The sequence below is a fragment of the Phaenicophaeus curvirostris genome, chromosome 21 (assembly GCF_032191515.1).
Source record: "Phaenicophaeus curvirostris isolate KB17595 chromosome 21, BPBGC_Pcur_1.0, whole genome shotgun sequence".
NCBI classification, from domain to species: Eukaryota; Metazoa; Chordata; class Aves; order Cuculiformes; family Cuculidae; genus Phaenicophaeus; species Phaenicophaeus curvirostris.
In genome coordinates, this window is record NC_091412.1 from 5,655,678 (window position 1) to 5,680,532 (window position 24,855).

The 24,855-nt window shown below is 51.2% G+C and overlaps 1 protein-coding gene across 1 annotated transcript in view; it reads left to right on the forward strand.

The window, feature by feature from the left end:
• The first annotated feature begins 2,747 nt into the window (after positions 1 to 2,747).
• Positions 2,748 to 24,855, forward strand: part of MNT (MAX network transcriptional repressor) — a 44,101-nt gene continuing 21,993 nt past the window's right edge. Inside the window, exons 1-4 of the mRNA XM_069874231.1 lie at positions 2,748 to 2,957; positions 18,618 to 19,191; positions 22,137 to 22,178; positions 22,886 to 22,997. Of these exons, the coding sequence (XP_069730332.1) occupies positions 2,885 to 2,957; positions 18,618 to 19,191; positions 22,137 to 22,178; positions 22,886 to 22,997 (801 nt within the window). The 5' untranslated portion in view covers positions 2,748 to 2,884. The remainder of the gene's footprint in view (positions 2,958 to 18,617; positions 19,192 to 22,136; positions 22,179 to 22,885; positions 22,998 to 24,855) is intronic.

Here is a 24,855-nt window from a genome sequence, read left to right on the forward strand (position 1 = left end):
CTTTTAATTCTCATCTTATAAGTTACATCTAATCTCTGGAGAAGCTGGGAAATCCATTAGTCAAAGGATTGGGTGGAAGGTTTCAGAATGACAGATGGAGACTGAAGAGACCTTCTGCCCCCTCCAGCCACATGGGAGCTGCAGAAGTGTTCCTGAGCGACCCGGGGAGCAGCAGAGACCCCAGCTGCACAGTGGAACCTGCAGCAGGACTCCTGCAGGACCCACAGCAGCACCCACAGCACGACTCCAGCAGTACTCACAGTGGGACCCACCCCTTTGTACTTTTAGCACATACACAAAGTTTTAAAAACTGTCTCTAAGTGTTCACAATGTCAATCCAAATAACTTAAGCGTTCTGGTTTATTGCTATCCCTAGTTAGGGTCAGATGATTCAGCGAAAAACTTTCTTAGTATCATCCTCCCAAGGTAGATGAACGCACAGCTGATGGAGTTTGGATGTGTTCCCAAGCTGCTGCATTGGTTGGGTCCAAAAACTTGCAATAAATGAATTTAATCAGGCAACATCACTGCGACATGAATGTTTAATGGCACTGATTTATACTCTCAGCTGCCAAAGTCAGAGGCTAGCTTAGCAGTTGAGAGCCCACAGAGCTCGAGGTTTCAGAACAAACAACTCTCCTTGGAGATTAAAGTGTTGTAAAAGATGTTACCAGACAGGCAGAAGGAAAGTTTTGCCTCTTGCTAAAGCAGTTAATCCAGCACAGAACTAAACCATTCAAATGTATCTGAAAACGCTCCTTTTCAAAGCCGTGTTCTAACACATAAGCTCCTTCAGACCACTGGCCGTTGTACTGTCAGTGAGCTCCTCTAATGATTCACTTTTGTCGCCTTGCTCGGTTTTGTATCTCCTGCTAAAGCCCAGTAGTTTGTAGCAGTCACGGGAGCCAGCAGCGCCCCGAGCCCGGTGGTGCAGTGCCAGTCGTGTCTGCGAGGACACAACTTCTGTGCCACAGAGGTTTGTAGAGCAAGTTTGATGGCAGAATGGCAATTCCTTCTTAAAACTGAGGCTGTCGGGAAGAACCCTCAGTAAACCTGTGTGGTTGTAGGACTATGCACAATGTTAGAGATGAGAGAGGAGGTAGGAGAAATAATCTGGTTTGCTGTTCCTCAGGGCAGTTTTTGGCCTGTAAATCCCTTACATTTTTAAGTAGAATGAAAATTCTCACACGAAAATCTTTTTTTTCCCCAATTCCATTTCTTCCACGAGAAGCCTTGGTTCTCTAAGTGGTTTCTTTTCCCTTTGCTGCAGTATCTTTTCCCAGCCCAAACCCCAGAGTCAGTCACAGGCAGATACTTAGCATGGAAAAAATCTCTGTGGATAATTAAAGTTTAATTTAGTTTTGCGAGATACTGAAAAAAGCGCCTTACAAAGGCGAACCTTGGCTCACAATAACCACAGGTGGCACATTCAGCTCCACTGCGCGGTACTGCCAAAAGAGCAGGCGCTACACTAGTGACTTTCTGTAGATGCTTTTCTCAGGGCTCCCTCATTCTCTCCTTAGCACTTCCTTGCCCCATGGCCACTCTTGCTCATGGCCACCCTGGCTCCTCCTTGCCCCATGGCCACTCTTGCCCGTGGCCGCCCTAGCTCCTCCTTGCCCTGTGGCCACCCTGGCTCTTCCTTGCCCATGGACAACCTTGCCCCGTGGCCACTCATGCTCATGGTCACCTTGGCTCCTCCTCACCCCGTAGCCACCCTGGTTATTCCTTGCCCAGTGGCTGCCCTTGCCCGTGGCCACCTTGGCTCCTCCTTCCCTGTGGCGACCCTGGCTCTTCCTTGCCCATGGACAACCTTGCCCTGTGGCCACTCTTGCTCATGGTCACCTTGGCTCCTCCTCGCCCCGTGGCCACCCTGGCTCCTCCTTGACCTGTGGCCACTCTTGCCTGTGGCCACCCTGGCTCTTCCTTGCCCCGTGGCTCCTCCTTGCCCCTTGGCCACTCTTGCCCATGGCCACCTTGGCTCCTCTGTGCCCTGTGGCCACCCTGGTTATTCCTTGCCCTGTGGCCACTCTTGCCCATGGCCACCCTGGCTCCTCCTTGCCTTGTGGCCACTCTTGCACATGGCCACCTTGGCTCCTCCTTGCCCAGTGGCTGCCCTTGCCCGTGGCCACCTTGGCTCCTCTTTGTCCTGTGGCCACTCTGGCTCTTCCTTACCCATGGACAGCCTTGCCCCGTGGCCACTCTTGCTTGTGGTCACCTTGGCTCCTCCGTGCCCCATAGCCACTCTGGTTATTCCTTGCCCTGTGGCCACTCTTGCCCGTGGCCACCTTGGCTCCTCCTTGCCCCGTGGCCGCCCTTGCCCGTGGCCGCCCCTGCCGGCGGGTCTGTGCGGGGCGCGGCCCCTTTAAGGCGCGCGGCGGCGGCGCGGGGCGCCCATGTGGAGGTGCTCCATGCCTTGTTGTCCTCCGCTGCCATTGGCCCGCGCCGCGCTGACAGCTCCTAATGGGCCGCGAGCGCACTGCGGGGGGAGGATCGCGCCGAAAACCCGGCGGCCGGATCCCGCCGCCGCCGGAGCGGACCGGCCCCGTTCGCCGCGCCCGCCGCCCTCCCGCGCTCCCCCCGTAGCCGCTCGCCGTTCGCCGCCGCTCCCCGCCGCCCGCGGGGCCGCCTCGTCGCCGCGTGGCGGAGCCGATCCGCTCCCTTCCCGCCGCGTCCCGTCCGCGCGGCGCCCCGCCCTCCGCTCCGCCTTTTGCCGCCGCCCGCCGCGTAGTAGCGGGGCCGCGCCAGCGCCCGCCTGTTGTGTTTCTGTTGCCGCCCGCCATCTTGTCGCCAGCGCTGCCGCCGTCGGGGCCGCGGGGCGGCGCGGCGCTGCGGCCGGGCCCGCGCGAACGGCGAGGCGGCGGCGGCGACCGGGGCCCGCGCCATGAGCATCGAGACGCTGCTGGAGGCGGCGCGGTTCCTGGAGTGGCAGGCGCAGCAGCAGCAGAGCGCACGTGGTAAGGGGCCGAGCGGGGCCGCGCCGCCTGACAGCGCGGAGGGAGGGAGGGAGGGATGGGGGGTGGGGGTGGGGAACGGCCGAACCGGCGCGGGGACCCGCGGTGGGGAGCGGGGCCGGGGCTCGGGGCGGCCCCCGAGCAGCCCCCGGCGCCGCCGCCCCCGCCCCTCCCGCGGGCGCGCCCCGAGCCGCGCGCTGCGTGTCCGCGGGGGCGGCGCCGCGGGGCGTCACTGGCACCGCCCGCCACCACGTGCGCGGGGAGACCCGCCCCGAGCCCCGCGCCGCCACCGGCCCCGCGGGGACACCCGCCCTGGCCCGCGGAGACTCGGCTCGGACGGCTCCGAGCGCGGGAACAGGTCGGGTACCGCGGGGAGAGCCGGCCCTGCTCCCTCCGAGCCCCGGTACTGGCCCAGTGGGTTGACCCATCTGGGCCCGTTCCCAGTCCCGTCGTAGGACCGACCCGGCCTGGCTCGCTCCGAGCTCGGCCCCGGCCCGCGGGGAGCCCCGGCCAGGCTTGTCGGCCTGACCCATCCCGGCTTGTTCCCAGCCGCGGGACCGGCCCGTTCCACTAATCCCCGTCCTGAGTCCTGGTTTCGTCCCGACCGGGAGGTCTAGTCCCATCCCGGGCTGCTAGGGAGCCCCGGTACCGCCCGTCGCGGCGGGGAGCTCCGTCTTGCCCCGTTCCGAGCCCCGTCACCGCCCCGCCCCGGTGGGGATCCCCGGTATCGTCTTGTCCCACCTGGCCCCACGGGCACACCCGGTACCGGCCCGACCTAGCGGGGAGCCCCGTCCTGTCCTGCCCTGCCTGGAGGGGAGTCCCGTCCCGTTCCTCTTGGCCCTGCCCCGTGGGGAGCCCCGGCCGTGCTCCGGTCTCGCAGGGTCGCGCTGGGGACGCCCCGGGGACGCCCCGCCGCCCCTCGCCCTAGCGCTGGGTTTTCCGTCCCCGTTCTCCCTCCCGCTGCCGCCGCCCGCCTGTGGCTTGTGCAGAGCGATCGCCGCAAACGGCGCTGCGGGCGCTGCCGAGCCATTGTTGCGGTGATGAGTCATGCAGGAGCCGCGGGATGCACCGAACCGAGCCCCGTGCTGCCCCGTCCCTGCCCCGGCACCGGGCAAGGGGAGCTCTGCCCTGTCCCCCGTGCTGGCAGAGCCCCCGGGGCCGGTCCCTTGCGGCCAGCGTCGCCCCCGCTGTGGCTCACGGCTGGCGAGCGCGCTCCGGTGCCGCAAGGGTCGGACGCAGAGAACCGGCATTAAGTAAGGTTGCTTAATGCATCTTCTGCTGCTGGAAAAGGGTTTGGTTGTTACCCGGCTGCCCCACGTTGTGAGAGCGTTCTGTAAACTGATGGAACAAGTGCGGGTCTGGGATCCGTGGGATGAAGTGTCGGCTGCAAGGCAGGTGGGGCAGCGGTGACCCATTGCTGTCTGCAACTACCTGAAAGGAGATTGTGGAGAGGAGGGAGCTGGGCTCTTCTCCCCAGTGACAGGGGACAGGACAAGAGGGAATGGCCTCAAGCTTTGCCAGGGGGGGTTTAGGCTGGACATTAGGAAAAAATTTTTCACAGAAAGGGTCATCGGGCACTGGCAGAGGCTGCCCAGGGAGGTGGTTGAGTCACCTTCCCTGGAGGGGTTTAAGGGATGGGTAGACGAGGTGCTGAGAGGCATGATTTACTGTTTAATAGGAATGGTTGGACTTGATGATCCAGTGGGTCTCTTCTAACCTGGTGATTCTGTGATTCTATGATATCGCATTGGGTACCTCCTGATGGCAGGGAACATTTCTAAGTGAGGCATGGGTAAAGCAATGCACCAAAAGGAAAGAAATAGAATCATAGGATGTGTTTTCTGGTTACAGGGAGCAGCAGGAGAGGATGTTGGTTTAGTAGGCATGGGGGTGTAGGGCTAGTGGTTGAACTTGATGATCTCAGAGGTCTTTTGCAGCCTTAGTGATTCTCTGTGCAGAGATGCTGTTTTGTACCAAATCCCACTCCAGGTAGGACCTGCCTGGGTGAGCTGCACAGCACCCGGTGCAGTGTTCCCTTTTCTGCGACCGGGTGCTTCATGTCCCGGTGGGGTGTGCACCGTTACCATTTCAGGCATGTCAGGGCTGAACCGTCTGGGGAGCAGCAGCAGCGTCAGTGCAAACGTGGCTGTTCAGGGAAGTCGTGAGCACCAGGAAGATGTGTGGCATGTGAGGGAGGAGCCCGCCGCTTGAACTTTGGGTAACAGGAAGATGTCCGGGAAGAGCACAAGCAGAGACATAGCTGGGAAAGTCTACTTGGGCAATGATAAATCATATTCTAGATCGGCTTCCTTCTTTCACCACCTTCTTCCTTTCCTCCCCCATGAGATGTGTGTCCAGAAAAGCATTATGGTCTGTATTATACCCACAGTCACACTGCATAACTCTGGGGCTCCTGTTTGGCCATAAAATCAACCCAATATGGGAACAGCATTAAAAATGTAAACTTTGACTGATGTTAGGCTGCTGGGCTGAAAGCTGATGGAGGTGCTGCAGAGTGCTTGTGCTTGGGTGGGAGAGCAGGACAGGAACCTGTTCGGAGTCCCTGCTAACGTGACAGAGAGTGGTCTGTGGCTGTTCCTTGAGGGTCTGCCCAACTGGTGTCCAGGCTTCCCCCCAGTGAGGTGGTAAAACTCCATGAATCAAGCTGTTGCTTTTTGGAGCCTGAGAATAAAGGAAGAAAAGGTCTTCCATTCAGCCAAACATTTCTCATCTTGTCTTTATGAGGAAAACTGACAGAAGGAAAAAACAGAAAGGCTTAGGAGAAAAGAGGGCAGAATGGCTTTGGGAGGGAAGAGGGTTAAGGTACGGCTGGTCCCTTTGCAGGGATTCCCCGTGCTGTGGAGCGCTGCAGTACTTGCACATGGACACTCAGTGTGTGAGCACAGCCACTCGCTCTGCCTGCAAGGAGAGCGTGGTGGCCACTGCCTAGCTGGCATAGGTGCTGGAGCATCTCTGTACATGTTCAATACTGAGACAGAGAGCTTTCTGAAAAGAGATGGTGCAGAAAGATTCCTGAGAGCAAACAGCAGCTGTATCTTCACCTTCTCCTTGGACTTGCCAGGAGGTCTAGCAGCTTTTGTCACTGCTTTGTGCTCCTTTTTGTGGTTGGCAGTTACTGGGGTGCAGCTTGAATAACCTCGGGGTTTGGGGAGCAGCGCAGGGTTCAGCTGGGAGAACTGCAGGGCTGCCCTGAAATGAAGTGGTGTTCGCCAGGGAGGAAGGTGCTGTCTCCAGAGCTGTGCCATCAGCACCTACCCTGGCACCTGCCCTCTCCTCCCACGTGGTGCTGGGTGCTGTGTGACAGCAGAGAACCCTGATGCGCTGAGAGGAGGCTGGCAGCGCAGGAAGACAGCGTCATTTTGCAGGTCTGCAGATGAAGCAGTGCTTGGCTTTGGAGTCGAGGTCCTGCTGTGTTCATTGAGGTGCTGCTTTCCACGAGCACACTCAAGCATCCTGGCACTTTCAAACCTGACAGAAGTGCTTCAGGATGCTCCGTTTCCCCAGCCATACCAACATCTTTGCTCAGGTCTGTTTGGCTTTCCAGCAGGTACACACCTGGCTTTTCCTGCTCCTTTAGCCACTTTCATCAGTGGAAAATTAAACCATGTAGGCTTTGCTTTTCTTAATTTATAACCAGAGTAATTTTATTCAATGCCTTCAGCTCTTGGAGGGCCATTTATTGCTTCAGGGAGGTGTTGGCAACACTGTTTGCATAGGGCTGCGTGGCTGGGGTTGAAGCCCTGCCATGGAACACTCTGAGCCACCAGAGTGAAGCCCAGATGGTCTTTAAAGCAGAGCCTGCCCTGCACAGCAGTGGCACTTCATTTGTCCTCAGTGATCAGACACTGCGTACAATATGGTTCAAAGCATGTTTGCAAGGTGTTCACCTAAAAGCTGGTTGAATATTGCATACTGTATGTGTCAGCAGTTCAGAAAACGTCATTTCAAAATCCTGAAAAAAGCGGAATCTAAATAAATCAGCTTGAGATGTAGCAATCAGAGAAACAGTGGGCAGTCGTGATCAGGACCGTGGGGTGAAAAAGCCTTCAGTGTGGCGGGGATTCTGGAGTTGTGCCATTGGTTGCTAAACTGAGTTAAGGCTTTGCTGAAACTCTTGCTGGGATTGGAAGGATGCAGCACTAGTGGTTGGTTGGTATTTCCCGAGAGGACTGGGAGCAAATGAACTGCAAGCTACAGTCCAACTTAGAGGGAATTGTATGCTTGTTAATTGAACAAGTCCCTGGATACATGTAATGATTTTTACATCTCTAGAACCCTCACTCTTGATGCCACTTCCACAGCATAAACATTTCTGCTATTTAGTGACTTAATCCAGCGGGGTTTGGGGGCTTTTTTGCTTGTGTGCTTGTTGCGTGTCCCCGTTAGGTCCTGTGAGTGCATGTAGTTTTGCTGTGTGCTTCGTGGCAGGCCTGCACAACTCAGAAGCAGTTTCTTACGGATGTGTCTTAAGGGTTTGTATTGACGTGCAGAGGGATGGAGTGAAAATGAAACTTCAGTGGGTTGGCTCATCATCCAAACTCCTGTTGGTGTGCTCAGCAGATCTGTTCTTATACGTGATGGCAATTGTTATGTAAAGGGTGATGCTGGTAATGATATTAGAATCATAGAATTATTTGGATCTCATTTGTGGGGGAAAAGCCAACATATTTGGGAAGGCGAGGGGTTAGTTAATGTTATGCATTTCTTGTTATAATGTTAACACCATGGGAATACAGATGATAGCTCCTGCCTTGATTTGCACCACATTGGCCATATATTTCTTGTTGTTTGCGGAGTCACAATTTTGAAGCGCTTATGTCTCATGCTTCCTCATGTCGTTGCTGATAACCCTTTTCTCTGTACATAAGTGGCTCATGAGCACGTAAATGCCTGTGTGTTTAGAGATGCACAAACCCACAGATGGAGGCACTTTTGCTGTCTGTTATTTGCAAACTCCAGAGGCATTTGACTTGAGTTAGAGAGTAGCTGATTTCTTTGAACTTAAGTTAATCGAAGAGTGTTTCATGACCTGAGAAAACAAATTTATTTATAATTGCAAGTAACTAATATTTGTTTTCTTAGAGTTTTTCCCATAGATGCTTGTGTACAACCCACACAGCTTGCGCTCTCTGCTTTTCGTGGTGCTGCTCAGTTATGTTTATAGCCTTTTGTGGTTTCAGACATTGCCAGCAAGGGTGGTGACCACAGAGTAAGCATGGTCCTGGTCTCTTCCCACCTCATCTCGCTGCCGTTTTTGGCACACATCTTAGTTGCATGGGACTGATTACAAGCTGTGTGGTGACCAGAAAAATTGCCTTCAGCTGTAGTGCCACCCACTTCATGCTGAGGGGTGAGGAAGAGGAAGGAGACAGCTCTGCTAGATGTGAACGCAAGCTTGACTTTCTGGAGTCTGCATGGGCCTGCTGAAACCACAGAATTGATTGACAGTAGGCTGGTTTCTGGGAAATAATTGCCTCACATAATCCTAACTTGTCTTGTTACTCAGGTGCTGGAGTGACTGTTGTGCTCACCTTTTCCTTTGTTTTTCCCTTTTTTCCCTTTATGCTGAGTGCAAACCTGATGTAAGCAGTCAGGCCCAGTGATGAAGGGTAAGGGAGTCCCACTGGCTACAGCAGAGGACCCTTCCCAAATCCAATGTTGTCTGCACAATCCATCTCTCCTGATGCACCAAAGTAACTCTGTTATCTTGTTGTTTTGTGAAGCAGCACTACATCACAGGTCAGCAGCAGGGCTGGAAGTGGGAATGTGCTTTCCTTAACCCTGCTGATGCCCTTTCTTGGCTTGTGGGGCACTCCAGTTGGATTTTGTTTATAAAATACTGGACTTCCTGAAACCTGACAAATCTGTGAATTAGAAACTGAAGAAAGTTCCGATCCTCTTGGTGGCACATTGTGGCAGCGAGTCCCACTGTGTAATGATGTTCAGTATCTGAAATGGTTTCTTTGGTTTTCACTTGTTGCCTTTCAGGTATTTGCAAAAGGTAGTGGCTGGGAGCATGCTGGCTGCCCACCCTGTGCGATTATCTGGGGCCGTGGGTCAGGGCAGAGCCACGCGTGCAGCTGCAGTCTGAGGGAAGCAGGAAAACTGCACATAAGTTGTTCTTCATTTCCTGTCTTTATCCCCTCCTGTCTTCTTTGCACGTACAGGCATACAGATGTGCTTAGAAAGGAAACACTTACACAAATACAGAATACAGCGTGTACAGTTCGCAGGTCTTCCTTGCTATAAAGAAGGGCAAAATTCCCCTCCACTTGCTGATAAATTGTTTCACAAGGGATGTCAAAGCGTTTTGTTGTCCTTAGTTGAACTTGAAGCACTTCTGAAAGGTCACAAGCAGAAGAGCTGAGTTACAGGGATGTGAAATGCCTTACCTAAAGCTCTGCCTTGGTAGGGCAAGGAGTACAGTTGAGCTTTCTGATTCCCCATGTCTATATTTCTGTATGTAAAAGAAGCAAGGGACAGAGAGAGGCTCTCCAGATGGACCTTGGCAAGGTGGGCTGGTGCCTGGGTGCTGGCTCTGCTCAGGCTGGTGAGAGGTGCTGGCATGGGGCTCAAACTCTGTAGTACTCACTCCCACCTTTCCAAAATCACACAGTATAAACAGGATCATCTGAATTTGACATCCTGTGTAGGAAATTTTGGTCACATTTTTGATTACGTTTTCTTCATATACCCCTGGACCTTGTTAGAATTGCATCCTTGCTCATAAAGTCTCCAGACCGATCTCCAAGTACATATGTCTCTCAGAATACACCAGGCTTTCCCACTGCAGCACAAAATACTCCCTGGTTCAGTTGACCCCGCACATCGATGCAGTCCCATCACCACCAGAGAACACTTGAGGATTCAGCAGCACCTCACATAGATCAGTTGATGATTTAGGTGCTCTCAGACAGTCAGGCAGGGCAGGCATCTCCCTCTGGAAAATCTGCTGCCAGCTGCCAGCTTGAAGCATTCAGACTAGTCATTTTTTCTGGTTTTGATTAGTTTTGTTCTCTCTGATTAAAATAACAGTGGCCAAATGGCAGGATCTGGCTAGCAAGGACGTGCTGTAGTTTAAAGCCTGGTGCAGGTTGAGCTCTTGTCTGATTGCAGGAAGCCAAGTGAGCAAAGCCCACAACAAATATTTGTGGTGAGGAACACATGCCTAGTGCATGCATGGACGATCGGCAGAGGATGCTGTAGGTTCAAGGATTTTGTGGAGGAGGTGGACGGGCTTGTAGTGATGCTGTAGTGTGTGCTGGAGGAGGATGTGGCCTGCTCTGAGAACCTGCTCTTCCCCTCTGGTACCGACATGCTGAGTCTGAGTGACATGAACTTCAGGAAGAGCCTTGCTCTGTGACCGAGAGCAGTGTCGGTGTGAATTCAGGGACAGCAGGGATAACTGCCCTGGTGCAGCCAGTTTGGGTGATTGAGGAAAGCTTCTGGCTCCTGTGCGTGTGTGGTGTGCTATGATGGGCAGATGCGTGTGGTTGGATTCTTATCTCCTTTACTCTTTCAAGCCTGGAGGTAGGATTCTGAAGGGTAACCTGCCCATTTTCATTCCCTTCCCTGAGAAGAGCGCTGACTTGTGTGAGCAGCCAATGAAAACAATGCCTGGCGCGGTCCTGGGATAGAGGTGCAGCAGTGGGCTGTCGTTCTTGTCACGGGGATCGAGGAATGGTACGTGAACTACTGTTGAGCAAATACGCTTACCAAACAGGCTAGTAATTAACTGACAGATCCGGTTTTGCCATGACTCAGCGTGTGACATGAAGTCATTCAACCTGTCTTTGCTTCAGTTTCTAGCGTGTGTGAAATACAGGCAGTGCATCGTCTGATTTACAGAAGTTTGCAGGCCACTTACATGCTGAGGGTCGGAGAGCTGCTTGCAAGCGGTGGGCGAGGTGGGGTCTGAGAGTCTCTTCTGCAGGCATATCGAGTATCTGGGCTTTCTGTTTTCTTTACAACAGCGTTTCATTCAACTCATGTTTAATCTTCTTTTCCAACCAGTCTGTATAGAGCACATGGTCCTTGGCTGTGTTTCTGCAGACTGCAGGGTGTCCCACGGTCCAGGGCAAGAAGCGGGGAGACCGTGGTTTCCTCCTGTGTGTTGGAGACAGCAGGCTTGGGTCCTGCCTCTCCTCAGTGCCGTGTTTGCTCTGATCTGTGACACGGCAGCTGTTCAGCTTGCTAGTATGTGCATATCAGAGCGCATTACTCTGTTTCCTAAAAATACTGATGCCCAATGGAAAAGCATTTCAATTTCTTGAATGGAAGCAGCTTTGCTGGTTGTCTGCCCAGGTGAGTTCCTCAGGCAATGGAGCAAACGCCTGTCCGAGCCAGTGCTTTTCTGCACGTTGTCCTGAACTCCACGCAATGGTGCAACAGGAGTTCATACAGGTTCAGCCTGACAGGCTTCTGTGCTGCAGCAGAGAAAGTGCGCGGGGGTGCTCTGCATATATACCAGGCTGTCCATGATGATCTTATTTTCTTAGTGGTCTTGATCTGTTTTCTTTGCCTTTGTAATACTGCTAAATCCAGGCCCTTTGTTTCTTTCTTCTGTCTGCTATGAGTTAGTTGTAACTAAAATGCAGCTAAAATGACTATCTGGAGCTGGTGCAGGGTGTCAGTTGAGCACTGGGATAGCAAACTAAAGCACAGTGTAAATTATCCATAGAGATTTGAGAAGCTGTTGCTTTGAGAAACATCTGCCAGGTACTATTTAGTTATGGTTGATTCTTGTTTGGGGCTTGGGAGATGAGCTACAAGACCATGATTGTTTTGTTGAAGGGTAATACTCACTTCCTTGTAAACCATCCATCTCTATAAAGTAGGAATAAATCACGTCTGCTCCCTGGAACTTATCAGGCAAGAGGATCATCTCATTTCTGTAATTTATTTTAGGTTTGGATACTGAGGTCACTTTGGTTTCTAAGAGTTACAGGTAAGCCCAACACACTGAAACCACTAATGCTCTGTATTGGTTGGTGCTAAGGAGGGATTGTTTATGTGAAGGGTGACATAAATGTGTCATCCTCTGATTGAGAAAATGGAGATTTGGGTATTTTTGTTGTTAATAGTGAGTGGTGACAACATCTGTGGATGAGGTGTGAAGAGTGTGGTGTGCTGGCGTGGTGAGGAAAGCTCGGCAGAGAGCATCAGGTCTCTCAAACTCTGAAACTGAAATCCCAGCAGGGCTGGCTTAGCTCTCACTTTTCTGGAGTCTGTCACAAGCTTCTGACTCCTAATCATGAGGCATTTCAATATCCTTTGTGAAGAGCGTGCTTGTAAAATATGGCTTAGTCTCTCTGGAAGGATACAATGTTTGTGGCCCAGACCTCGTTGATAGGAAGGCAGATGGGACGTATTGGTGGCAGGCTGACCTGTGAACACAGCATCTAGATGGGCAGCAGCAGCAGCAAGAGGTCTTGCTGAGGAGTGGTCGAGTGCCCTGCAGATGGCTTTTTCCTGGGTTCTCACTGGCAAGGGCACAGCCAGGAGCCCATGGGATTCCAGGGAAAAGTGCTGTGTCTCAGGGCTGCTGCATTACTGATGGAGAGGCGGCGCTGTGAAGGGGTGGGCGCTGAACTGTGGTTTTAGCAAAGATGGGAGAGAAAAGTTGGGCTTGTGTGATGCTGCCATGAACCAGAATTCACAGTGACTCGGGGACAGAGGTCACAGTTTTAAAGGGGTCTCAGTATTCCAGATGCTGGCAAGCGCTGGCAGCTGTTTGCTGGCTTGGTCTTTTCTGTCAGCAGCCTGGGTTATGACTCAGTCAGCTTGGCTCAGGCTGAGCATTACTGGTTTCCAGTACTGCTGACTCTGTTCTTATCTCCCCTCTCCTGATTCTCCCCTGCTGAGTCTGGGAGCTGCAGAAACAGAAACCAACCTTCAGGCTTTAGCCTGGCGTGGCAGTACCCTTCCCAAGTGTGGCTGAGCCAGCCTTGGGGATGCAAAACCTCTGGAGCCTCTGTTTGTCCCCAGAACTTTCCTGGTATGGACCAGGAGTGACTCCTGGGGGTGACGCTGCTGCAGAACCTTCTCTGGTGTGCAGTAAAAGCTCCCAGAGGCATTGAATGATTCAGAGAAACACTTCAGACTATTTAGAAAGTTCCCCCATGGAACTGCCAGCGCCTGACAGTTCATGGTGTTTAGTAATATTCTCTGTCTGTGAGGCAGGAGGCTCCATGCCGTACCCTGGCCGTGGCTGGGCTGTGCTGGCCAAGGAGGCACATGTGGTTTTGCTTGTGCAGCGGCTCCCTGTGCCGGCAGTGCCTGCTCTTACAGAGGGGTGGGTATTTCCAGGGCAGGCAAATGGGAGGAGATAAATTTAAACCCAGCAGATTATTAGGTAACAAAGTTAAGAGAGCCTGGCACTGTGTATTCCTGGACCATCAGGGCCCTAAAATAGCAGCATCTACTGGTCAGGAGGGCTGACCCTGTTCCTGCGTCCTCCTGTGATGAGATTTGCTGTTCTGTCCTGTTGCTGCTGGCGCTGCTGGCGTCCTCCTTTACAGTGTATGGCCTTGGTGGCTCAGTCAGGAGGCTGAGATCCTTGTCTCTCATTATGTGGGCCATTTGGCAGGCAGTATTGTGGGGTGGGCTGAGGTTACTTGTCTTCTCACACCTTGGCCGTGGTCCAGACCCCAGGAGGGTTTGCAGGGCTGGTTTGTTCCCTGGGTTTATTCAGTTCTCAGTGCCTTTGATAAGAAGGCCAAGAGTGGAAATTACACACAGTTTTAGTGTGCACCTGTGATCCAGCTGTCCCTCTGAGCCTTGTGTGCTTCCTGCACAGTGAGCTTGCAGAACCTGATGTACTGACTGCCCTGCACGTGGAAGAGTGAGCCACGCGTGTGTCCGAGCACACTGTGCGCTGGTTACCAGGCACTGGCTTCATCTGAATCCGTGAAGGAAAGTAGGCAAAGTTATACGGGAAAACAAAGAGCTCTTGGGGGCTTTTATAAAGCCTGTCTTTAATTTGTTTGCGAGGTGTGAGTACAAAGTGAGCAGGAGACAGAGATCTTTGTAGCTTGGTGGAAGTGTTTCTGTCTTGATGCAGTGCGTTTGTTGAGAAGAGGAGGCTGAGTGACCCTTCACTCCTTTCCCTGGCAGTGGGGTCAACAGCGTGGCTCCTTTTTGCCCGTGGACAGGTCAGACACAGAGGACTGGTGCCTCACTGGCGTCAGATTTTGGCTAGAAAAAACCTGAAATGAACTCTTTAGCTGCAGGGAGCTCAAGATTTGCAGCACCAAAGGCCGTGCTGGCAGCCTGTCAGCAGCCCCAGGGCTGCACCTGCTTCACAGAGACATTTACATAAATATTTCTGATCAGCGATGCACGCTTGTAACCTCGCTTCCCTGGTCTCTCGGCTTCCCCGACAAATGAGAATTACTCCTAGGAATTCCACTGCCGCACTGGAAAGCATTGCCGTCAGCACAGACCTCAGCAGCAGGTCTCCTTCCTAGATCCTCTCCTCTGCTGCTGCAACGTCACCGCCAGCAGCCAGTGTGGGAGTGAATTCAGCATGAGCAGGTTCTGCTCTCTCCATCAGACCTCGTGCAGCGCTAGGAGCTTCCATTAATCAACTTCCCTGCTGCTGCAATCCTGCCCAGCGTGGTGTTGTTTTGCATTTGGGTGTTATTTGTTCAGGCTTCCATCCGGCAGGGGCTGGCACCCGGGCCGCTCTCCCAGCTACCTGTGCTGCCCCAGCGCTGGCTGCGCGGCCAAGCTCCCACGTAGGGAACACCATGAGTCAGCAGGTCACCGGGGTTGAATTTCCTCCTGCGGCTGGTGCCAGGGCCAGCACGTTGGCTCTGGCTGCAAACCAAGCAGCAAAGTGGAGCAAAAGAACTGCAGACAAAGGGCTTTTACTTATTAGTTATTAGTGTTGTTCGAAGGAACTGGTAGGAAATCATCGGTAGCTAAGATTTATGTTGTTTCCATCGGGGGATTCCTGCTGGGGGGTTTGCCATCCTGCCCCGCTTTTCGTCTTCCTTTAAGAAAACATTGATAATTACCCTGGAATATTCTGGAGCTGCAGCCCTGGAATTGGAGCTCAATCCAGGTGTTGCTTTCTCCCTGTTAGGTGCTGCGCAGAATTTACCCTGTCAGCTGGGTGCTTGATGCAATTCCTGTTCTCATGAGGCACGTGTGCTTGGGCTGTTGCTACAGCTGGGTGATGAGCTAGGGCTGCTAAGGTTTGTAAGGGGTCGGGCTGCCCTCCTTGAAACTCCTGCTGTGTCGTGGGGCTGAGCCCTGGAGTGAGATATCCCACAGTCCTCTCAATTGGGCATTGCATGGGTGACCACCACGAGAGCCCCAGGCAAGACCTGATCACCAGAGGCAGAAGCACAACCTTTTTAAAGAATCATAGCATCATGGGATGGTTTGGGCTGGAAGGGACCTCAAAGCCCATCCAGTTCCACCCCACTGCCATGGGCAGGGGCGCCTCCCACTGGATCCGGTTGCTCCACACCCCATCCAACCTGGCCCTGAACACCTCCAGGGATGGGGCAGCCACCACTGCTCTGGGCAACCTGGGCCAGGGCCTCCCCACCTTCACAGGAAAACATTTCTCCCTGAGATCTCATCTCAATCTCTACTCTTTCAGCTGAAAACCCTTCCCCCTCATCCTATCCCTGCAGTCCCTGATCCAGAGCCCCTCCCCAGCTTTCCTGGAGCCCCTTTCCTGGAGAAGAGGAGGCTGAGGGGAGACCTCATTGCTCTGTACAACTATGTGAAAGGACGTTGTAGAGAGGAGAGAGCTGGGCTCTTCTCCCAAGGGACAGGGGACAGGACGAGAGGGAATGGCCTCAAGCTCCGCCAGGGGAGGTTCAGGCTGGACATTAGGAAAAAAATTTTCACAGAAAGGGTCATTGGGCGCTGGAACAGGCTGCCCAGGGAGGTGGTTGAGTCACCTTCCCTGGAGGGGTTTAAGGGATGGGTGGATGAGGCGCTGAGGGACATGGTTTAGTGATTGATGGGAATGGTTGGACTCGATCCAGTGGGTCTTTTCCAACCTAGTGATTCTGTGATTCTTTGAGTGCTCCTCCTCCACCCTGGGTCTCGGATTCCCTGCTGTAGGCCTGGGGTGGCTCTGGGCAGAGCTGTTCAGGCAAGCAGAGTTGGGCCAAAGTGCTTTAATGAAGTGAGACTTCACCTGGAGCCCTGTGTTCAGTTCTGGAGTCCTCAGCACAAGAAGGACATGGATCTATTTGAGCAACTCCAGAGGAGGCCGCAAAGATGATCTGAGGGCTGGAGCACCTCCCGTTCAAGGACAATCAGAGAGTTGGGCTTGTTCAGCCTGGAGAAGAGAAGGCTCTGGGGAGACCTTAGAGCAGCTTCCAGTACTGAAAGGGGCTCCATGAAAGCTGGGGAGGGGCTCTTGATCAGGGAGTGCAGGGACAGGACAAGGAGAAACAGTTTTTCAGCTGAAAGAGGGGAGATTTAGATTGGAACTGGATGGCCGTTAAGGTCCCTTCCAACCCAAACCATTCTGTGATTTTATGAAATAACAAAGTATGCTGTAGAAATCCCGTGCTACACGGAGCTTCAGGAAATCACATTGCCTGTGAATCAGGGGCGCTGATGCTCTGTGTTCACATGTACCAAAGGTCATTCAGAACAGTGAATAAAAGCTTTGTTCCCTTTTATTACTCTCTGCTGGTGTTGCACTGCACACCTCAAAATGAAAAGTTGGATGAGAAAGCACCCAAGCAGTGGCAGGGCCCCTTGGGTGCTGGGGAGGACCAGGCAGCTCTGTGGCTGGAGAGGTCACCTCATAGGGAGTCTTTTCCACTAGTTCACTTGTATTTAATATAGCTGCTACCCAAAGATAATCAGAGGGTTGAGTGTAACCTGGTAATTCCAGGTTGCAGTATATGTGCATTTCTATCAGATTTTCAGTGTTCCAGCTAAGCCCATGCTTCTCCTGTGCACAGGTTCTTTTGGGATGTTTCTTAGAGCTTCCTCTGAACTACCCGATCCTGGCTGCTCTGTAGTCCAACACAGGTACTGGAACATGTGCCTCGTTTATCTGATCCCTTGCTTGTTGAAGTAAGGGTTTGTTGTCCGGATATTTCTATGCTATTGGGAAGAAGTCCTAGCTCCAAGCATGCTATTGGTGCAGCATTTCTTGTTGCAGTTCTTTGGAGGCATTAAGCAATGGGATCTGCTGAGCTTCATGGACAACAGGTTTGGAGATATTTGATTAAGGCTGTGAGACGTCAAGATGCCGGGGCCACTGGCGCCACAGGACTTGTATAAATAAATTTCACTGTGCCACGTTCACACTGTTAAAGCCAGAGACCTGGATCACATTTAATGAGGTTTATTTTGCTAGTCGGGCCACACGGGTTTCATTTACTTTGTCTGGTGTTCTGAAAACATGGGAACGTATGCACATCAAAGCCAAGTTTAAGAGCTTGAATAAAATCCACAGCAGCAGAGAAGTGCCCTGACGGGTTTGTATCAGTGTAATGTCCATTGAGCTCAGGTTTACAATGGGTAGTATAAAATACGAGGTGTTTTAACCTAAGGAGCCTGCCCTGCCCTGCATGGCTGGTGGGTGATGGCCAGCTGCAGTCCTGTGGTTGCCGTTTGTCTCTCGGCTGTTGCGTGTCCTGGGTCAGTGCTGGCAGTAGTGGACGGATGCCAGGCTCACAGGGATTCTCTGTCTCCCACACACAGGCTCTAGTTTAGGAGGCAGTCTTGAAATGCGCAATTTTTTCATGGGATGCTGTAGTTGAGGCTTTTCTCCAGGCTCATCTTTTCCTCACTGGAAGTGAATGGTGGTGTTGGCCTGCGCACTGTTGCAGGGTCAGGGCAGGCTCCTTGTAAACTGCTCAATAGTTCTGTGCCAGTTTAAAAACAGAAAAGGAAGAACTGGAAGTGTTCTGTTGCGGATTGATTTCTTCTGCTGTACAGTAGGGCACAGTGATGTGTTTACATACAGACACAGGCAGGGAGGGCTTGGAGAAGGTGTTGTAGAAGTCGGCATCGCTTGGAGTGCTGAGTCCATCCCTGCAGACTAATCCAACGCTTCCTCCAGATCCCTCTGAGGAGCGGGCACAAGCTTCCAGCCACTATTGCTACTGCTCTCAAGGGTCCATTAATCTTGTTCAGCTCAATAATCTTCTCCCTTGGCAGAAAGGCTTTGCAATTTATGGTTTTGGACCTTGGGAATGGGCAGTGGCTGGGTCAGGCTGTTTCTCTCCCCATGGTGCTGGGATGAAGCAGAAGGAGGTTGGTCGGCTGGTGTGTTCCTTTTCATCTGGTGCTGTGATCGTGGTGTCCCCAGAGACATCACTGTTGCTGCAAACGGCAGCGGAGTCAGGAGTCGCCTCAGCAGCTGGATCTCAAGGGCTGAATGTGGGGGCAGCATGTATTTTATGTTGAAATAGTCCATGCTGGAGTGAAAGGACAATGTGTGGAAGGTGCGGCATGGCTGGGATGTGGGAAGGATCTCTAGGGGCACAGGTCCTGCCTTGGGCTCGGGATGTGCTGTGGGCCAGGCTGTGTCACCCCCTGACGGTCTCCCCTTCCCTCTCAGCAGGCAGTTCTTTGCCAGCCTGTTTACAGGCCTGCGGATGGGGAAGGTCAGGGAAGCTCCATTAATCGCTGTCTGTGTTTCCCTTTCAGAGGAGAATGAGAAGCATGAGAAGCTCCGCCTGGAAAGGGAGCAGGAGCAGAAATCCGCTGGCAAGGCCAGTGCACCGCGGGCGAACAGTGCCATTCCCCTGGAGGAACCTCGGAGTGAACTGCTGGTGCCCATCTCCCCTCCAGCCCCAGCGCCCCCACCGCCCCCGCCCCTGGCAGCCCCCATTTCAGTCATTCCCATCCCTGTTGTCACCAGCCCTCCCCAGCAAGCAGCCCAGACTACCTTGTCCCCACCGCTTGTGCAACGCCACCAGCCCCTCATAAGCACTCCCAGTGTCACTAAGGAAGCATCTTCAGTCGCGCCAGTCATCCAGAGGCCACCGGGCCCGCTTCTGCCAGACGGGAAAGCTGCGACACCGCCATCGGGCAGCCCAAAGCTGCAGCATTACGCGGCGCCGGTCCTGGCCATCTCCCAGCACCATGTGGTCCAGCAGCCCATCCAGCCCCAGCCTCACCAGCCCCTGCAGCACCCGGGAGCACCTCCACAGCTCGGGGCTCTGAAGCTGGCGCCAGCGGAAGATGCAAAACCAAATGAGCAGAAGAAGAGACCTGGAGGGTGAGTGCAACTTGTGTGTGGAGTCTCTTCTGAGAGGGACCAGACAAAAGTGATACCGAAAGCTGCATCGACCTGGAGCAGCTCCTGCTTTTACAAAGAGTTGTCAGATCAGAAATGCCAAGATCCGTGGATGTTTGGATATCTGTTTTATTTGATAGCAAGGTTTCTTAGCTTGATGGGTTTTATTCAGCACCCCCCCACCCCCGACTACACACATTAGGATTCTGTACAAGAATTTTTTTCCAAGACAGAACTGTAATAGGAAGCAAGTCCTAGCACTGCCTGTCTGATCTCTGGTGGCATCTGGTGTTATGTTTGGCAAAAGATCTCTGCTTATACTGGTCAGGGAAATCGTGCAACAATGCTGCTTGCAGGAACTTTTCTGAAAACTGGGAAGTGATCTGGGAGGTTTTATTTCCCAGGACAGAGAGATCACCTTCACTGTTTCAGTTTCTTAGTGCTGTAAGTGCTAAGGGCCTCCTGCTTGTTCAGAACTAAAGCTGGAAGGGACTGAAGGCTCTTTAATCTGTCCTCACCCTCGGACAGGACTTGTGACTCAAATGTTGCTCCAGGTTAGTGTTTGTCTGACTTGTTCTTTAAGACTGTGGCTGTGGAAACTCTCTTCTCCTTAGGCGGTCATTTCCAGACCACAGTATCCTAATATGTAGTCTAGTATTATTTCTTGTAGACTGGGAGAACAAATCATTCCCTTCTTTGCAGCAAGCCTTTACGTGTTGCCCTTGGCCGCTCAGTTTTCCTTCCTGCAGGATAAATGACCTAGATCTGTTCAGTCCTTCCTCCCTAGGCCATGTTGTCTAGACCTCTGACTGTTCTCTCCACTGTCTACTGCTGGCAGCTGACTCTTCGCAGTGGTGCTTAAAATGAGGTGCTAATCCTGCGGAGGCTGAGAAAAACATCACACACTCTGTCCCACCACTTCACAATAAAGCAAATGTACCCCTGGTTCCAGGGCAGGAGGGGTCTTGACAGGGGTTCAGAGGAGATGCTGCCTGATGGAACACCAGCTGGAGGCCTCCTCTGGCTGTGCAGCCTTGTCCTGCTCCAGTGTGGCTCAGGCTGCCATGCTGAGACAGACCCAGCAGAGTTGGAGGCCCTGCTGGTTCCTCCAGTCCAGCCAGCTTGACAAATGCCAGCAGAGGAGGTAGACAAAATGCAATCCTTGCCGGCATGATGACCCACTCGGGAGAAATGGTTTAGCCAGGTCAAAATCTGATCTTACTTTTTGCTCCCTCATCTGTGGAACCTGGTATTTTAAATGTCTCAGAAGGTCAGGACATGGCAGTTCACTTCCTTTTCCCCAGGTCCTCTGATTCATACAGCGTTTGCTTTGAGCTGTGATGCAGAACCACTGTAACCCAGCGGTAACAGGAGCCCGAACCTGTGAATTGGTGCTGGCCTTCCTGGTGGGCAGCTTCCATGCAAGGAACAGTACTGTTAGTATCATTCCATGGGAGCAGGAATAGATGTGAGATGTAGAGAACAAAAAAAGGATTCATAGTGTCTTTTGGGTTGTAGAGATCCCAAAATGTATGGAGGGAAATAGCGGAAGTAATGTAGATAAGAATTCAGAAAGATAATGGCCTCTCTAACATGCCAATGTAATTCCTTTAAGATAGATTGTGATCTCCAGGGCTTGTCTGGAAAATGCTCAGCTGCACAAACGATACGTGTATTTGTGCTTTAATCAAGCGAACCTGTCACTGATGTGTCTGTGGGGTTCAGAGGAGTGTAGGGGCATTTCCATGGCCCCGAGGTTCACAGCGAGGGCTGTGGGGAGAGCTGCTGTCTGGGCAGCAGGCATTGGGTGGCTGTGGCTGCTCCAGCAAAACCGCTTTTGTGCTGTCCCACCAAGCTTTGCTCCTGGGAGGCTGGGAGGGCCATTGTCCCACTGCAAAGTGTGGCATCACTGCTGTGCTGTTGTCAGAGCTTTTTTAGTACACTGGGTTTCAAGAGCTCTTGGCATACCCAAAAAACACCTGTCTGATGCTGAGCAAGCGGCAGAGGTTTCCTGAAATGCATTTTGATGTGTTACCCCAAAGTGCATGCTCCTTGGCTCCCCAGAATCACTCCTTTAGATGTAAGCACAGAGACGATGTCTTCTTCAGCTTGTAAATGTTTTCTGCGAAAAGGCTGGCAGATATTTGTTTTTAAATACCTGAATATTTACGGAATACCAAGGTACCTCCTGAAATGCTCACGTCAGTGTATTTTCAGCCCAAGGCAAATAATTACTTATCATAATGTATGAAGATATTTGAAATCACTATGTGTCTAATGCACTTTATCACCACTGTAGCTGAAAAAACTAAGATACTGTGAGTTTGTTTGGCTTTTCCTAAAAGTGTTCCTGTGATTCTGATGGTGGGGACAGACCAGAACCACAAAACCCAGTAGCTCACTCTGGTTCCTGGATTACTCCATTCTGTATTTATGCTCAACTGTGTTATTTCAGGCACAGTAAAAGCCTAAAGCGGTTTGAAGTGCATCTGCCAAGTCCTGTTCACTTTAATTTGAAGTGGCAGAAGTTTACCCCACCGGAGAGTAGGCGTAGATCAGAAGTGGGTCGGAATCTGGGCTATCTACTACTGTATAAATACATGGAATTCCTGCTTTGTGTCTTTCCCTGCTGTTGGTAGGAGCTGTTTCTGTATATACACACACATTATACCTGTTTGTATCTTGTGTGCAGTACATGCGTAATGCTTATCTTGTCTAATATGCATGTGAAATACAGATTTTATCGTGATACAGTATAGGTAGAAATACATATGCAGCTAATATTTAATCAGTGATATCTGAACATCTCTATTGCTTTTTAATATTTACCTGTATATCCTCACAACACACACTGCTGAAAGTACAGGTTGAATGGCAGTAGTTTTATACCTGACACTGAGTTTATTTTTGTTCTGTTTGGGTTACAGGGTTGGGACCAGGGAAGTACATAATAAATTGGAGAAGAACAGGTGCGTAGAAAGCAAGGGGTTTGGGGTTTTTATTGTAATTCCATTTCTCTTTTTATTTTTTTTCCCTGGCCTATAGTCTGTCAGTATTTGTTTGGCTTTTGTGGTTTTACGTTTGTTTGGTTTTTTAACAAATAACCTGAACAAAATTCTTAGTGACTTTTAATGAATCTTGCAGTGTTGCTTTGCTTGTTTATAGTTCAATTCTTTATCTTTTGCTTCTCAATATGTTTTACTTAACGGTGTAATTGCATTACAATAACCCTGCAAAGCCTAGATCCTGCAAAGTAAATCCCCACGTGCATAACGGTGTAACATCTCTTTAAACTGAAAGTAATAAACGTGTTGAGGTCAGGGGCTGGTGTGTGGGGTGAGTACAAAATAAAGACCAGTTCCTGATCCAAAAGTCTAACTATAAAAGTTAAATCAGAAATACTGTAAAAGTGGAAACAACAGCACAGGGGGATGAGAGATTCCATTCAAGATTGCACAGCCGTTTCCTAACAAAGCCTGGAGTCCGGGCACACAACCCCATGGTCTCTCTGCTGGGTGGAGCTGGTTCGGCTGCAAGCATGCGGGTAGCCTGGGTGACTGCTATGCACGTGTGAGTGCTTTGCTGGATTAAGGCCCCAGTTAAGCTCTAGCCCTCTGCTAAATTGATTTCTGGTGCGTGCTCCCTCAAGCTGACAAGCCACCTGTGTTTTCTTTAGACGTGCACATTTGAAAGAGTGCTTTGAGACATTAAAACGCAACATCCCCAATGTAGATGACAAGAAGACCTCAAACCTCAGTGTCCTAAGGAGTGCCTTGCGATACATCCAGGTACGTCCAGCGTTCGGGTGCCTGTCAGCTTTTATTGTATAGCACTTCGTCTACTGAAACCAGAGATGAGTGCTGTCTGCTTAAATGAAATTATCTGTCTGCTTCCTGTGGCACAGAGGAAAAAAGAGGAAAGAAAGCCTCCTGTTCCTCCTTCTCTCTCTATGCAAGCATAGTCAGTTATAAACTCCAAATTTCCAGAATTGTAGAATGTTTTGGGTTGGAAGGAATAGTAAAGATTGTCCAGTTCCAACCCCCCTGCCATGAGTAGGACACTTGGATCTTCTAGAAACACTTGTTTCATGCGGTCTCCTTACACTACAAGTTCTTAGTTAACCCCAAGTCACCCATACCATGGTGGTGAGGGACTAAATGTGACTTGCACCTTAACAAACAGGTAATTCGAATGATCTGAAAGAGGGATACCCAGGCTGCATAAACTTAACCTGCTCCTTTATGGACTAAGATGAATTTTAATCTGTATGTTACAGGGAGGTTTTCTGTTTGCTCAACCAAAACAGACAGACTTCCATGAAGGTTTTGAACGTCTCAAAGTTTTGTTGAGGTGGAAATGTTGGTACAGGTCATTTGCGTAGAGGCAGGGAAAGACCACAATTTGGGGTTGCAGGGTGAAGCTCTAGGTGGATAGGGCACCAAGAATGAGCCTGGGAGAAAGTAAAGATAGAATGCAGTTGTGGTGTTTGCAGGTTGGGTGGATTAAGTGTTTGCTTGTTATTTATCTCGTATTTGACACTGTCAGCAGTTTTGTCCATTTTTGCATTGATTTGTTCTTTTCCAGCATGTTTTCCATATTTAATATTTGTAAGAGCGGATCATGGTAGCACAAAAGGAGTTCTTGGAGATGTCCTTTGTGACTGTGAAATCAATAGCGTGTAATGCGATAAAAGTTCAGATGGAAAATGGAAGAATTGCTAAATTTATGGTGCAAAAGAAGAAAGCCAATAGACTCCATACATTTGGGATGGAATAAAGGGCGCTGAGGACTGTTCAGAATGGGTTTTCCACAGTAAAGCACCATGTTTTTTCTTTGCTTTATTCCCGTTTTCCTCAGTCTCTCTCAAATGTCATTTTATTCCTGTATTCGGAAGTACTGGACATTGACTGATTACATCAACTGTACCTTCTCCTTAGTTGTCACCAGCAACTTCCTTTGCACAGCCAAATTCTGGTACTCAGCCACTGAAGGACGGGAAACAATCTGTGTTGCTCAAGAAGGTCAGGTTTGGAGTTGTGGTTGTGTTGCAGCGTGATGGGGACTGGGAAAGATCTGAGCCTTTCCTTTGATTTCTGGTGGGCTGGCATTCATAGAAATGAGCTTCATTAGCAGTAAGGGAGATGGAGCGACCTGGTTGCCTGCTCTTGCGTTCAGGAGTTGATTTTGAAGTCATGATGTTATGAACGGAGCTGTTTCTGGCGTGTGTTAGCTGATGTGCTATGAATTTTGATGCAAGTGCAGATCTATTCAAGAGCGGACTTGGCTCTCACTGGCAGCATTTTCATTCTGTGCTTTTGGAAGATGGGTTAAAATTCTCTTTGAGGATGTCAGTGAGGATAGGTGATGCTTCTTCTCCCTCTTCTCTGGATTTCTTGTGAAATGCTTTGAGGCTTAGATGCAGTGTGGTTTTGTGCTACTTTCTGGCATGTGTACCAACATCTCTGTAAATCGCTAGGAATTAAACTCCTGTCTCATTGTCTTAGGAAGTGTAAACTACTTCTATGATGGTCCAGAAGGTATTAACAGATTCAGAACTGAGTTTTGTTTCCTTTAAGTTTCTGCCGCTAAGGGTCCATTTCATTGCCACCTTTGAATTGCTTTTCCCAGTGTGGATTCATTCTGGGA